Here is a 14,380-nt window from a genome sequence, read left to right as displayed (position 1 = left end):
ATTGGAAACCAAGACAAAGCAGACGAGACTGCTAGTGGTACACTGTCCTTGCGCTACATTTGCTTTGAATTTAAATATGGTTTTAAAGGTGTCTGCCTTATAGCATTTAAGACAAGGAATACCCTCTAACAAACTCAACCATAAACTAATGAGAAAGCTTAGAAACCGGTCTTCTGTTCAGAACTCTTCAGAAGCATTGAAAACATGTTTAAGGTAAACTAGAGCCAGCATCCACACCAAACCAAACTGAACTGACAACTTGATTAAAAAGCATGCAACTGTACTGCTCACCGAACACAGTATAAGAAGTGAGTGTGGTAATCAGCATAGACAAAGAACTCATCCCCAATAGTGTGATCCAGAACAGAATGGCTGTTCTGAAAGTAGTTGAGTACGCTCAGGATAGTGCAGTTGTTGTTGTAGGGAGCAAGAGGAGCCAGGCAAATGTCCTTCAGCATTACAGTCTCATTGTCATAAGAAGCAGTTATGTTGACAATAGCATCCTGCAAATCCAGTACCTTTAAAAAAAAAACAAAAACAATTTAAGAGCAGCACAAGAAAGCATTTCCCTTGCAAGACAGGACTTAAGTGCACGCTACATTCTTGCCAGTTTCCAGAGACAGGGGCACATGTTGATAGAAACATTACAAAAACATTATTTCGGTGTTCATACTATGAACTGGGACTTAGCTATCATGTGTCTCTCTAACAGAAAGCTTTTCAGCAAAAAGCTTTATAGTAAGGCTATGATTTTTAATATAAATATCTAGTGACTGTTTTGATGGATACATAACATTGCAGGTGGAAGCTGTATGGAACCAACACCATGTGGTTATACCTGTTAAGTATGCTCAGGTCTTTGTTCTTGGAAAGTCCCAATTACCTGATGGAGAATATCTTTGGTAAGGGGAGGCCCAAAAGGTACATCTTCTCCTGATGGGTAAGGTGAGTAGGTGTCTGGGTGGCTCTTTGGTGCTTGAATAATAACTTGTTCAGTACGGAAGAAAGGCCCAAAGTGTGTGTCAAAGTATTCCTTCTCCTTGCGGGCTTGGCTGCTTGGGGCTGACCAGAGATCTACAGGATTTGTAGTTGCTTTAATATATACAAAGCCTGAGCAGCACATTGCAATGAAGACCACAGAGAAGAGGATAACAGGACGTGGATTTCTGACACAGAAAGCTCCCCATGATGTAAATGTCATTCTCAGGCCATTCTCAAACCTTTCACCAAGCCTTTCACCACAGGTAATGTTTCCTGCAAGAGCAAGAAATAAACAGTAAATGTTTGAGAAGTCAGTTAAGCAGTATTTTCTTGGAGTCCTCTCAGAAAGATGAAATTTTATTCCAACTCTGTTTGTAGGAAGCACCAGAGGCTGTGTCTGCACTGACTGTCAGACCCTGGGACCAACCCCTGACTGAGGCCAAGGGGCAGAAAACAGCTTGCCCCTTGTAATGTAAGGCTGTCTTTGACAGCAGCAGGTGTAGCAAATAAAGGAAGAAGTAGTTAAAGGACACAAGCAGTAAAACAAGCTACCTCAGCTGGTACACAAGTTAAACTACAGCTCTTTCCTAGCATGCTTTAAATGGATACATGGATAAGCCAAAACATGATCAAACTGATTTCAGCATCATGTTGCCCTCCCTATACCCTTATGACAAAGCCCTCCAGAACTTCCTTGGAGCTTAGCTAGATCCATGAAGGGTGTCCCCAAGGCTTTCAGCATCCACTAAAATAGGGGTAAGAACTACTCTGAAACAAGAGAGATGCTGGCCAAAATGCTGAAGGCCCTCTAAGAATGGACTTTTAACGTAAAAAAGCTAAAACTCCAGAGCCCATCCACAGGAAAGGGATGCACTTAAGTTGAGTTTGTAATAAACCTATTACTCTTATCCAAGACATACCATTGTCACGGTGGGAATTCACAGAAAAGGCTATATTGCTGTCAATTGGGGTGTACTCCGAGACGAAGTGCCGCCTCCTGCAAGGCAAGAACACGTGTTATCCTGCTTGTCCAAAAAGACATCTGTGCTGTTTGTACAACAATCTCCAGCTTTGTGATCCTTTGGAACAACATACATCCATATCAGCTGTCTTGATAAACTTTTCCAGCTTACATCAAGCACAGATTCTTTGTGCACACTTACAAGATTGCTAGCATTAACAAGACAGAGAATCTCTTTAAATTGATACTAAGTTGATATTTGCAGATTTTTACATTAGAAATATGAACCAGGCATTTCAAACACACTTACCATTTCATGTTGCCCACTAAGGTAAGGCCACCAAACATATCAAACTGTCATACCCACTATCCTTTTATCCTTTTCCACACAGACTTAATTCTTATTATAGAGCAATTTCAGTTTTCTGGTCATAACTGAACAATCATAGTAGCAGAGCAGTTTGGGTTGGATGCAAATCTTAAAGATCATCCAATTCCAACTCCCCTGCCATGAGCAGGGACACCTTTCACTAGATCAGTTTACTTAAAGCCCTGTTGAGTCTGGCCTTGAACACCTTCAGGAGCAGGGAGTCCATAACTTCTCTGGGCAACATCTACCACTGACCCACAACCCTTACAGTACAGAATTTGTTTTTAATATCTAATCCACATCTATTCTCCCTCAGCTTAAGACCATTGCCCCTTGTTCTGTCACTACATGCCCTTGTAAAAAGTCCCCCTCCAGCTCTCTTGTAGGCCCCCTTTAGGTACTGGAAGGTGCTGTAAGGAATCCCTAGAGCCTTTTCTCCAGGCTGAACAGCCCCATTTCTCTCAGCCTGTCTTCATAAGAGAGGTGTTCCAGCCGCATGATCAAGGGTTACAGCTTTCATTTATTTTTTTTCAAAAAAGGAGACTAGGAAAAGGTATTCATTACTTAATTTGCAATAGAGCAGTGACTGTTGTGTTATGAATGTGTTTTCCCTGACTTCTGCATACTTAGATAAGAAAGTTGAAGAATAGTGTATGTGATTCTGTAGCTAGGAATGCTATGATGGGTGTGCCATCAACTAAAGCAACTTCTGCAATCACTTTCTATCAGGTGGTTTTAGCTGTTAGAACACTTCCTGTAAGTATATGTGGTATCTGTTACAGAACATGACTTCTGGCTGCCTGAAATATCCAAGCCATAAGCATCTGACCAGAGCAAAGAAATTCTCAGGGATAAACAAGTGACTTGCAGAGCTCAGCATTTTGAATTCTTTACCTGTAACACCAGACTCCAAACACTAGTGCAAAAAATATGAGTAGAAAGCCCATGTATGAGATCCACATGATGACATACACAGCATCCAAACCAAACAATAGCCAAGGAGGAGGCAATGGAGGGGGTTGAGGTTTTGGACCACAAACAATTGAACAATCCTGACAGCTGCATGGTCCTGTTGAATCATCCATGGACTCATTACAGCCTTTGGTAGCGTTATTCATAGGGTTCATTCCATGGACAGGAACATCTATGACAAATCACAAGTTGCAGAGCCAATTTACTACCAGGAAAAATTCAGACCATCCCAGTTAAGTGAGTTAACTCTTCTTACAAAAGCTCACAGCCCTTACATAGAGTAGCATTTTTTGGTCTTGAAGATGAAGAATCCACTGCTTTTTCCACAGCAGGTACCAATTATTTACTGTTGTCTAATAATTAAATGACTGGGCATGTCTATAACACTTCAGTCAATAAAAGTAATAAGCACATACTTGTATCATCCCAGCAATGATTTGTTATCCCCCTTATCTATTCAGGCTGTGATATGTGCAACAATAACTTCCTGTTAAAGAAATCCTCAAGGATAAGGGAACTGCCCATTCCCCAAGGAAATACAAGTAGCCAGTTGCCTAGGCTCAGTCCATCACTGAGTTCTAGAGATTTCTACAATAAGAAGCTGTATAGAAAAAAAGCACTAAGTATGGTTTCCAAGCAGAAATAAAAAAAAACATAAGTTAATTTCACATTGCTTTGAAAGCCTCTGACCGCAGACTTTCATTGCAGGACAGCTGTTTAAAAATCAATGTCCTAGCCATAGCACCCCACCTATGACAGGAGCTACAAAGGTAAGGACAATTCAGGTTCTTACCTGAAAAGATTGGAATTATGCTGAAAGGAGTTTGTCCATTGTCTTTACTAAACATGTACTCAATCCAGTTGGTTGCATTGCAGTCCTTGACATCCTTCCCACACAGCAACCCCAGTGCTTTAACATTGCTCGATGGAGCCTCCACATCTTTGCAGGCATTGTACATTGCTGGGAAGAGTCATTAAACCAATGTTATCACTTGAGTAAGCATTCCAAGTATTTCCAATATTACTGAATCCCCAAGTTCCAGGAACATACATACAGTTTTCAAGTAGAAACATCTGTCTTAGGAAAGTGAACTAATGCTTTCAGCTGTATTTCTAATATTCAAGGTTGCAATGCTTTGCTACAGCTACCTTGCTCTGAGAAAGCCACCCAAAGCTGCATCATGCTAGAACCTACTTTTCTGCTTGACAGGAACCATTACCTAGTATTATTTTCAGGGAAAGCTATGAAAAGCGTTTAAGGTACTTTCAACTTGTAGGCCATATATGACTTTCAAGTGTCTGAATTTTATTAAAGGTTACTGCAAAAAAAGCATAAAAAGACTGATTTAATGCTTTAAGCTTTCTGCAGAATCAAAATACAACCCAAATGAATTGTTCTCTAAAAACATCTGATTTTGACAAAGGACTAGACCATCCATTTCAGAACTGAGTGCCTCTTAGAGAATCATCATAGTACACTGTGTACAAACTTTATTATCATGCTTGCCAGACTGTTTTAGTATCAGGTAGGCTTTGGACATTCTATATTTGGCAACAATTTTATTTTTCTGAAGTTAAAGTCCTCAGGGTTATCAGCTATTAACTGTTTGTATAGATGTTCATCCTCAACTAAACCTTTAAAATAGTAATAACAGCGTCTGTGTAATGTGCCCTGCCCAGACAGAAGTTAAGTGTTCCATAAGTTTTAAGGGGGACCTACTGTTACCTATGTGATGACTGAAACTTCAAAAGAGATGTTTCCCTCTCCAAATTCTTTCTGAAAAAGCACTGGTCTTGTTACCTGGACAAAAGCCAAAGTAAATTAACACATTGTTTACTCACCATTTGCAAATCGATCTCCAATAAAGTACTGCAGCTCTGTAATGCTACTTTTGTTCTCTTTTAAAACAGGATCATAATAAGGTATGGTGCTTGTAACATTCAAAAAGTCAGACTGATTTGGACTACAAGTCAGTTCACAGAAGAGGTTTATCAAGTTGTAAAAACACGATGGACATCTGCGTAGGAAAGCCAATGAAAGCAATCAGATTAAGAGGTAAAGATGCTATGTAGGTCAAGTCAGATATACCTTGCAAATAGAAACATTCTGCTCAGAGTGACAGTAAAAAGTATTTAAATTCTGTAAGATTTCAATCAGCAATATAACAATTGTTGTTGACACTACAGATGAACAACTTTAAGCACCATAAATCACTAATAAAATTGCCTGCCTCAAATAGCAGACTCAAACCATTTTACTAGAATTTGAAGAAAACTTAACTGTTGCTATCAGGAAGACTTAGACTTCTTAATGTCTTAGCTAGTCTAAACTAAGATAGCTAGAACAAGACCAAATGCTACTTTATGTCACTCTCTTCTGAAGGTTTCATTAGATAAAGTAGCTTGAGACAAGCTAAGGGCTTACTCTACCAGCTAAGTCAACCCAGACTGCAAGTAGTTCTTTCATGACATTACAGCCTGCTGCTACAGATGAGAAAATCACTCCAGCAGCTTGCTCCAATAATCCCTTAAATGAAATTACCACTTTTTCTACAGTCTTCTTGAAGACAAGTGCTTTGCTATTCTGTTACAAAACTAGTTTCTTTGCCATTCATTAGCATACCTGGAGAGAAACTGCAGAGGCAACTGCAAGTTATTTTTCAAAGTCTGAAGCTGATGAACATCACAGCAAGTGCTAACATTGCCAAAGAATAAACCTGGACAGAGTTCCTTAACAAAAAAAAACAACAAACAACATTGAGATCAAGAGGAAAGGAAGAAAACACGTTTAAGACTTCAGAACTCATTACAATCACGGGCTCTGCATCAGCATATTTCAGAGCACAGTAGCTGTTGCTGTGGGAGATGCATAGGAGAAAAACAGTCCAGCAAACAAGATTTTTGTTTAGAGACTGGAGAGAAGAATCACTTTTTTCACTTCTTTTATTCAAGGCAGCACTTCCTTTTGAAAAGCTCCTTCAGATGATCTTTAGTCACCAGGGTCTATATATAGAATGATAATGGCATTTGAGAGCCTATTGCTAAGAGGACAACATATGTTTATCCAAGTTGAAAGTATTCCTGCAGCTTATCCTCTAGTACTCCTTCTGGATAGTATCAGATTTTAAAGTCCCAGAAGGCAAGCCACTAACCATAAAATCACTGATTACCTGGAAGACATATTTCATATTCAGTTTATAGAAGAGACAAATGCATCTGACACAGGTATAACTGATAGTAACATACAAGAACTGTACATTAAGTCTTCAGAAACAATACACAACAATAGCTAGCTCAACTACGTACTTAATGAAGTCACTCCTGTCACCAGTCTAACAATTGTTTAACTCTGTGGTTATTTCACTCTTTAAAGCTTTGAACTATCACATGCCAGAAGGCAAATCTGGCAATATCCCATGCTGTGCATGAAATACATAAACTCTGTTTTGACTGTGGTTTCATTCACTTTGGTGGCTGAAGCCCAGGTAAGGAAATACAGTCTCACTAGGCACAGCTAACTTTGTCCAAATTTTCCCCATTTGAACAAGTATTAGTTAACACCTTCCTTTATTGGGAATGACCATCTGAAGGAAAATAGTTTAGTCTTGTCCTTTAGAGATCAGAAGGGCACAGCCATGGAACATATATCTTGGAAGAGTCTTCAAAAAAGCAGTCTGAGTAAAGTAGTGGTCAAACCAGTGAGGAAAACATTCAAGAAAGTTAACAAATCTTGTATTTAAGGTTTTTGTCTGTGACAGCCCCTAATCACATTTTGGACAGTTTTGGTATCTCTGAAAAGAAATTGAGGTAAATTACCTTAACCCAGTTGGACCTAAGTAATCAGAGATAATCTGTCTACTTTCTCATCAGGTTAGGATGAGAGGTAATAGCACAGGTCCAACAGAAACCAATACAGAATTCTACTGTTGGAGAATTATTTTTTTTAGCAGCAAACCTCCAAGAGAAGCTCACCTGCATTAAGTCATAGCCATCTTCTGGTAATGCTATTGGTGGCCCATGATAAGCACAGTTGTACCTCTTGTCTCCAGAAGCAACTCCACATTCTCCATACCAGACACACATTTGTGGAAGGACCTAACCAACAAAATAAATTATTAACTGCAAGAAATAGTTGCCAATATCTCAGCTATTGTAGAATTAACGTGCTACTACTCCAAAAGCCATTGACAGTCCAGATCAGATAACTTCCTGCTAATTAAAACATCAGCATGCACTACATAAAGCATCCATGAACAAAAGCAGGTGTTTTTGACATGGTGCACATCACCACTGATCTTCAGCTCAACTCCCCACCCTCCCTTGACCACTAAAGAAACAGAAAGTGCACTGCCTATAGTTAAGATCAAGCATAAGAGTTACTTAAGAAAAACCTAAATCAATACCTGAAAAGCATCTTCAACTAGAAAATAATTTGTCCATGCAAAAAACCAAAATAATTGGTGGGTTAAACTGTCACATTAGAGCACATGAATTAGTGTACATAGGAAGAAACTCATTGCTTATGTGCAATTTCAGCTCCTCCTGCCACCTTTTGATCCTTCCTGAAAACTCCTTACAGTGACAGACTGAACAAACAGCAGCACAGAGAGGATTCTGAAACAGAACTTCATAGCTCTGCACTTTCCATATGCTTACTGTCACAGTCTCCAGGGTGCCCTCCATCACCACTTTGAAGCCTAAGCATGGAACATTTAAATGGGATTACAGTGCTAAGAAAAAAGCCTAATTTTAAAGATGTTTTTATCTAACAGACTATTGAAAATTCAGAAATTTTTTCTTTATTATGTGCATAAAAGAAATTGAAAAAGGGCAGTGGCACCTTGAAAGCCTTTTATTTTTGTTCAGTGGTACTGACACTGAGACATCTAAGATACTAAGCCAAAATATTTATTCTGAAAATTAAAACATTTAATGCAATAACAAGTTATTTACAGCAAAAGCCTTAATACGTCTCCAAAGTTTTCCTACCACATGGGCTGCAAGCAGAAAGCAGACTGTACAAACATTTACTACACTTCTGCCAGCTCTGATCGGGAGTCTGCTTAGTACAGTTTGAGAGATAAGTGACCTATTTTGATCTCCTGAACAACCTTGACTTAGCATTTTAGAGACACCATATGTTGTTGCTGCAAGGACAGACTGCTGTGCTTGGTGCCTGACCATGAATAGTATTGTTTACTGACCAGAGAGGCCCGTGGAGGGCTGTCCTGACAATAGCCAAGAGCTACCCATTAACAGATCACCTCCATAACATCCATTTTTGTGTTGAACAACACTGACAATTCTTCAAAAAGTACATCAGTAGTCGGTTGTTTATCAGGGACAATAACCATCACCAATTTACCCAATCCAAGACTTGTTTCCTCTTTAACCAAACCAGGGCAACATAGGCCAATTCAAAGTTACTCACTGCAAGCCAGGTCTAAAAGTCAGTTTAAGTGCCACTCATCTAGATCACCCTTTCATTTGTCTATTCTAGCACATCTTCTAGTTAAACCCACAACCAACTGTTAAGTATTACCATATTCTATGATACAGGCTGGAGAACACCCCTTAAGATTGCACTTATAAACACTGAATGTTTAACACCAGCATAAGCCAAAAAGTCAGACTTCCAGAACATGTAGACTATTTCTCAAAACTACATTGTTTTGTAAATTTGTTCGTGCATCAAGTTAATATTATTTTGATGCAAATTTAGAAGTCATCATCTTCAACTCTGCTTCCTCACACCTATATTCCCCAGTTTTAATAGCAAACGATTTACTAGCAGTGAAAATTATTCTGTTTGTACCAGCACCAGAAGTGAATTATCTCTTCAAGAGGAAGCACAGATTCACTACTATTCTTTCACAAGGGCAAGGAATTTGGAGCTTCTTTGCAATGCCCGTGAGAAAAGGATTATTTATTTCTTCAGTATCAAGCTGGCTTCCGTGTTTAGTCTGGAATGGTTTGTAATCATCCTTTCTAAAAAACACTTTCTGTGCTTCATTACATCTTGTTATCTAACACTTTTTTAAAACACACAAATTCATCAACCTACTCTTTAGTGAAAGTTAGCTTCTGCCAGAGTGGAATGTGTGGGAAAACTGGTAATGCAGTTTAACAATCACAAAAAAACTTATCAGGGCACCTCTTGAACAGAAAAACTTGAGTAGACTTGAGCTACCATGTCAGTCTGACTGATAGTTCAATTGTTTTAAAAACATTATCTCTGTTTCAAGGCAGCAGCTCCTTGGTTATAGTTACATGGATAGAAAACAAAATACAATCTGTCTTGTGTCTATAAATTTACCTACAAGAAAGAAGTCATCATTTTCAGGACAGAACATCAAGCAACTTACTTGCACATGACACTTGGTAATGTACCAAAAGGTATCCAGCTAACTACAGAAGAAAAATAAAGCAAGACGAAGTTTGGCCTGGTATTAGCTTACACTTGAATTTGGATAAAGAATTTCAAATCACGTTCCTGAAGTTCCACAGCAATAAAACATACAATAGAAAAAACAATGTTTGCCACTCAAACTTTCAGCCTGTTTAAGGAAAAGGTGAACAGATCAGCTGCTTTAAACTATTAGAAGAGCACTTAGGTCTAGAACTACAAGTCTCAACACTCTGTTTCAGTATTAACACCAAGAATGCAGTTTCAGAAACAGCTTAAGATTTTACACTTATGCCATGACCTAGCAGGATTTCACTAATGAAAGTGTGAGTTTGTTCCCTGAATCAGTAAACTTTGGGGATGCTTGATTTACAATGGTTGAACCAAGTTACTAAGCCTAAAAAGCACCAAATCATTAGACATCAACAGCCTCAATTGAACAACACAGCTCTTGAACATTAATAAGCTAATAGCCTGCTTACCATTGAGTCAGCCCCAATATACGGGAGAGGGCTGGTCTCCTATGGCTGAGGCAGCATTCAGGGATACAAGTGACTAGGTAACTAACTACTCCACTACCACAGATATGATAGAGCAGACAGTTCTTTCCCCCTGAAAACCCTCCAATAAAAGCTAGATTAAGTTACAGAGTAAAACAAGCAGTTTACTCTTTCCATTCTTTCAGAAGAATGCTCCTGTGAGGGTAGGATAAGATAGGGATGAGTAAGTGCGGTTGTAAATAAGTCATAGTTAACAAAGCTGCTGCTTACAGAGTCAGACTTTTAGGTCAGATAACTGCTCACCTGAGTATTAAGTTTCTTAAATGGGTGAAAGCCTAGCCCCAAAAGTAACAGAGAAATGCTAAGCTGAACACAACTGTCTTCTAAACAAGGAAAAATACATTAAATACTTAAAATACTCCATAAGTAACACAGGGCTCAGTTCATGGGTTTTTTCTGCTTGTTTTCCTTTTAAGATCACATGACTAAGTACTTCATATATTAAAATGTGACTTTCCTAAGTACTTCATAAAGCAACAGCAACATAACCTTAGATTAAGGCTGTTCCTTCCTGCCTCTAGCATATCTTAGAAACCACTTGTCAGAACACTAACCCTCAGTACATCCTCAGAGTTCAGAAAACTGCATTCCTATTTCTGGCAAGCTTAGTCTGTTTGAAGAGAAATTTCATCTCAGGCAAAGGCTCCAGAAGCCCTCAAAGAACTTGCACATGAGCAAGTATGAACATTCTACAAAAGTTCTGTTAAGAGTTTTCTGGTTCCTAGGCTTATCATTAATTTGTAGTAGTGTGTTCCAACAGATCATAAACACATTTACTTCAGCCCAAGTTTCTTCAACTGCAGGTTGAAACAAACTGATAATTTTTGATGCTTCCAGCAGTATTCGCTGCCACCACCACCAGTGAATACATAGCTGTTAAAAAGACAAAGAACAATGATGATGCTGTACACAGAAACAGCAACTGTTTGTGGTCTTACAAATACCAGATGACAAGTGAACACTGTTTGATTATTCAAACTAGGATTACTAATGTATAGAAAAGGCAAGAGCATCAGATACAGCTGTTTCCCTTTCCTTCATCTAGGATGATGCATCTGGGATCTTACAGGGCAAAAAGATCAATCCAGGAAAGAGCACACTCTTCCCCTGCACTCCCTTAATATTTGCTATTGCCAGCTAGGTTGAGAGTTCTAAGGAAACACTACACCACCCTTAATAAATGGGAAAACTCGTTTATGGGAACAAGTGACCTGGTCAAGTTCAAAGATCTGCCCCAGAAGTTGCATATTACCTCACAACCCCTCCTGTGGAGGAAAGAGGCCCATGGAATAAAGGAAACTTTACAGGTTTAGTTCTTATTCTTTGTCTCTTTCAGTAACTTGTTCAGAGGCAGCCAGTTCAGAGCCATGCCTTATCTGCCAAGCTCTTCCTGTTCCTTTGCTCACCAGCAGGAGACTGTTTCCTTTCAGATGGAAAAATCATTACTACTCCTGGTCAGGCAAAGCAAGCCACAGTTCTGGAGTTGTCCAAGCACATTATAGATGTCATAGTAAAGGGAAAGTCAAGTAGGAAGAGAAAGTTGCAGTAACAGTAATAATCCAGTACCTGTGTTACCTCCAAGCTGATGTTACCTCCAAGGAGGCATGCATGATCGGGAAGTGCAGGGCCCCCAGCTAGCACCTGTCCATCTGCAACTAAGTCCATCTGCACCAAAACAGCTCTGATGTCCTGCAGGTTAATAGCAATAATAATACTGCACAACACCTGGGTTATTTTGGCTACTGCCCACATATGTACTACTCAGTTCTACCAGTCACTCCCTTCAGTCATCTCTCCCCTTTCTAAGGCAGCTTCCTCACTTTCCATCCAGAAAGGCTGAACAAGTCACTCCTGATTTTCCAGGAAGTAATTTAGGCGAAGTGGTTACTGTCTTTTTCTGGAGCTACACTGCCATCCCTGACAAGGAAACTGCTCCAAACAAGACATTTCAGAACTTCATGTCCAAGGTCAGATAACACCACACTGCAGGCCACGTGGCATGAGCAGCACTTAACACTTTCCCATGAGATTTCAGAAAATCACATATAACCTATGGCTTGGGATCCCAGCTGCTGATAGGAAACCCATATCCAACCTTGACTACACAGTGACTTAACAAGCTTGTGTTTTAGTACAATTAGACAAAGATCAATTGCAATAGTGGCCATTAAGCACAGAAATACTATCTAGTGCATTAGGACATTCATAAGAAAATAAAATAGTAATGGATAGCTGGCAGAAATCTTGCACCATGCACTGTTCAGAGTGAAAGATACAGGCTGAACACTTCAAGATTATTGTGAACGCAAATGTAATGGAAGAATTGTGAGCTGAAGCACCACTCCAGTCCGCCAACTGCTTTGAAACAGAAAAAAAAAAAAGACATATGGCACTTTGGACTACAAATATCATAACTGAAAGCACAAAACCATTACACCATCAGTACATTTGAGGGAGAGAACAATTTACCTTTACAATGCTTCGCTTTGGCAAGCATCTAACACTATATAGGCTCAGTCTAACTGAAAGACCAGCCTCTCTTTGAAAGATATCAAGGGCCATCTTTGTGAAGTGTCAGGCTGTAAATAAGAGTTAATGGCAAAAATCCCCAATAAAACCAGATTCTGCCTTCTTACAGTACACAACTGAGATCTGCATGGTTAGAGTGGTTTTGCAATGTTTACTTCAAGGGACCACAAAGCCTCTACAAGGATTCCCCTAATTATTTGGGGAACTTGTTTCAAGTTTCCTGTAGGTCAGTATCCTCCTGATAAGGAAAGCATTCTGTCATTTCCTTACCATTTGGAAGATGAGACCTCCCTCCAAAAAGCATTACATAAAGCTGCATTGGTTAGGGGTGAAGCATCATTATTTACTCACCTGAAGATCATGAGTCACTACTAACAATCACCTTCTCCAGTGGTAATAAAAGAATGAATTCCTCCATTTATGTTCAAGCTCTTAATTTTTTTTTTTAAGAGGATATGAGAACAGCACACACACAAGATGACAAACTCCTATGTTTAAAAAGGGCCAATCATAAAACTTGACCTAGAAAGTATGTTTTCAACGTAGGTAGAGAGGGGAAGAAAGCCAACCAGTAAGGCTTACGAGACACTCCTTGTTTCTCCAGAGGAATGTGGAGTATCCCGCTCCTATCTTGCACTACAGCATAACAAAACATGACTGAGAGGAGTGAATGTTTTACCGTATCTTTTCCTAAAGCTCTTAAGAAGTCCAACACACTCTAGCTCTCGATTTTATGGAAATATGTAGTCTTACTACTGGCACATGAATAAACAGTAGCTCTCATTCCGCACAGATCATTACTTCCAAGAAGCCGTCACCTAGCTAAGTTACACTCCAAGCAAAGCGAACCAGACACCGAGGACATCTGCAAGCCTCTGCCGAGCATGTGACTGCGTGGCCACTCACATGCACTGGGCATTGCATAACCAGGGCACGCCACGGGAACGCGGCATCCCGGGGGCTGCCGCTGCCGGGTGCGACCACAGGGGACGGGGACTGGGCAGAGGCTGAAGTTCGCGGCTGCTCCCCGGCGGGCCTGCTGTGCCACCGGCTGTCAGCACCCGTCGGGACGGGGACCAGGGGCACGGGAGAAGGGGAGCGAGCCCCACCGGGGACGAGGAGGGGACACCCCGGTACCTCGTTTCAGTTTCGTGCCGCCCCGAGCCCGAGGGCCTAACCCGGGACACCGGCACCCTTATCCAGCCCTGCCGCCTGAGACACTCCCGGCCGCGGGATGCGCGGGGGACACCGTGGCTCCCCCCGTCCCAAGCAACACCCGCGGGATCCCGCTGCCCACCCGCCGCTCCCTCTCCTCCCCACGATGCCGGGAGGCCCGGCATTCCCCACTCCACGGACTCACCCGCACGGGCGACAGAAGCAGGAGCAGGACAAGGAAGCCGAGGCCGCCGCGCCCGGGGCTGCCTTGAGGGGTCCCCATGGCGGCGCGGGCTGGAGCGCGGATGACCAGCAGGCGCGGTGGGCAGCAACACCGAGCGGCGGCGGATGGAAACAGGAGGAGGGCGGCGAGGCAGCCGCGCCAGCGCAGTCTGGACGGGCCGCTCTCGCCTGCCCGGGCGGAGCTACCAGCCCCTTCGAGGAGG

The 14,380-nt window shown here is 41.1% G+C and overlaps 1 protein-coding gene across 1 annotated transcript in view; it reads right to left on the bottom strand.

Annotated features, from left to right (window-relative positions):
• NPC1 (NPC intracellular cholesterol transporter 1) overlaps positions 1 to 14,380 on the bottom strand; it is a 26,322-nt gene extending 11,942 nt beyond the window's left edge. Inside the window, exons 1-9 of the mRNA XM_005517214.3 lie at positions 14,140 to 14,380; positions 7,257 to 7,379; positions 5,908 to 6,014; positions 5,127 to 5,302; positions 4,078 to 4,245; positions 3,207 to 3,456; positions 1,902 to 1,978; positions 884 to 1,254; positions 292 to 518 (exon numbers count right to left, since the gene is read on the bottom strand). Of these exons, the coding sequence (XP_005517271.2) occupies positions 292 to 518; positions 884 to 1,254; positions 1,902 to 1,978; positions 3,207 to 3,456; positions 4,078 to 4,245; positions 5,127 to 5,302; positions 5,908 to 6,014; positions 7,257 to 7,379; positions 14,140 to 14,217 (1,577 nt within the window). The 5' untranslated portion in view covers positions 14,218 to 14,380. The remainder of the gene's footprint in view (positions 1 to 291; positions 519 to 883; positions 1,255 to 1,901; positions 1,979 to 3,206; positions 3,457 to 4,077; positions 4,246 to 5,126; positions 5,303 to 5,907; positions 6,015 to 7,256; positions 7,380 to 14,139) is intronic.

The sequence above is a fragment of the Pseudopodoces humilis genome, chromosome 1 (assembly GCF_049639895.1).
Source record: "Pseudopodoces humilis isolate 2021_Gansu_Grassland_sample_001 chromosome 1, ASM4963989v1, whole genome shotgun sequence".
In the NCBI taxonomy this organism is placed as follows: domain Eukaryota; kingdom Metazoa; phylum Chordata; class Aves; order Passeriformes; family Paridae; genus Pseudopodoces; species Pseudopodoces humilis.
This window is presented reverse-complemented; position numbering and strand designations above follow the sequence as displayed.